Below are 438 nucleotides of genomic sequence, written 5' to 3'. Positions count from 1 at the left end.
CCCACCGCTCCAGCACGCTCTCCTGCAGCTTCTTCACCAAGCGTTGCTTCTCGGTGGCGTTGCTGACAGGGTGGGTGGTCATGTCGAAGAGCAGGAAGTTCTGCTTCTCCGTGGTGAGGATGCCCTTCTCCACCAGCGCCTTGGCGATGCGCTCGCGCACGTTCCTCAGCTGGTACTGCAGCTTGAAGGGGTTCCACGTCTCCCCTGCAGGAGAGGAGACCCCCTTCAACGTCGGGGCAACGACGGTTTTGCCACCCAACCCCAGCGCCCAGGCTGCTTTCAGCCCAGGACCCCTGCTGCTTGCACAGGCACCAGTCCCTGCTGCCAGAACCCTCTCTGTCCCCTTGGCCTGACTCTGACCCGCTTCTCCCACCAGTGCAAGCTGGCAAAGCTCCCAGTGGCCACTGGGCACAGAGGCCGGGGCAGATCCCCTTGGAA

At 63.5% G+C, this 438-nt stretch overlaps 1 protein-coding gene across 1 annotated transcript in view; it reads right to left on the bottom strand.

Annotated features, from left to right (window-relative positions):
* Positions 1–4: 4 nt before the first annotated feature.
* Positions 5–438, bottom strand: part of LOC104274129 (Golgi phosphoprotein 3-like) — a gene marked incomplete at both ends in the record, with an annotated part of 1,117 nt that continues 683 nt past the window's right edge. The window contains one exon of the mRNA XM_009869673.1: positions 5–204. Within this exon, the coding sequence (XP_009867975.1) occupies positions 5–204 (200 nt within the window). The remainder of the gene's footprint in view (positions 205–438) is intronic.

This window comes from Apaloderma vittatum, unplaced genomic scaffold (genome assembly GCF_000703405.1).
Source record: "Apaloderma vittatum isolate BGI_N311 unplaced genomic scaffold, ASM70340v1 scaffold10730, whole genome shotgun sequence".
NCBI lineage: Eukaryota > Metazoa > Chordata > Aves > Trogoniformes > Trogonidae > Apaloderma > Apaloderma vittatum.
The sequence above is the reverse complement of the archived record's forward strand: the minus strand, read 5'-3'. Positions and strand labels throughout refer to the sequence as shown.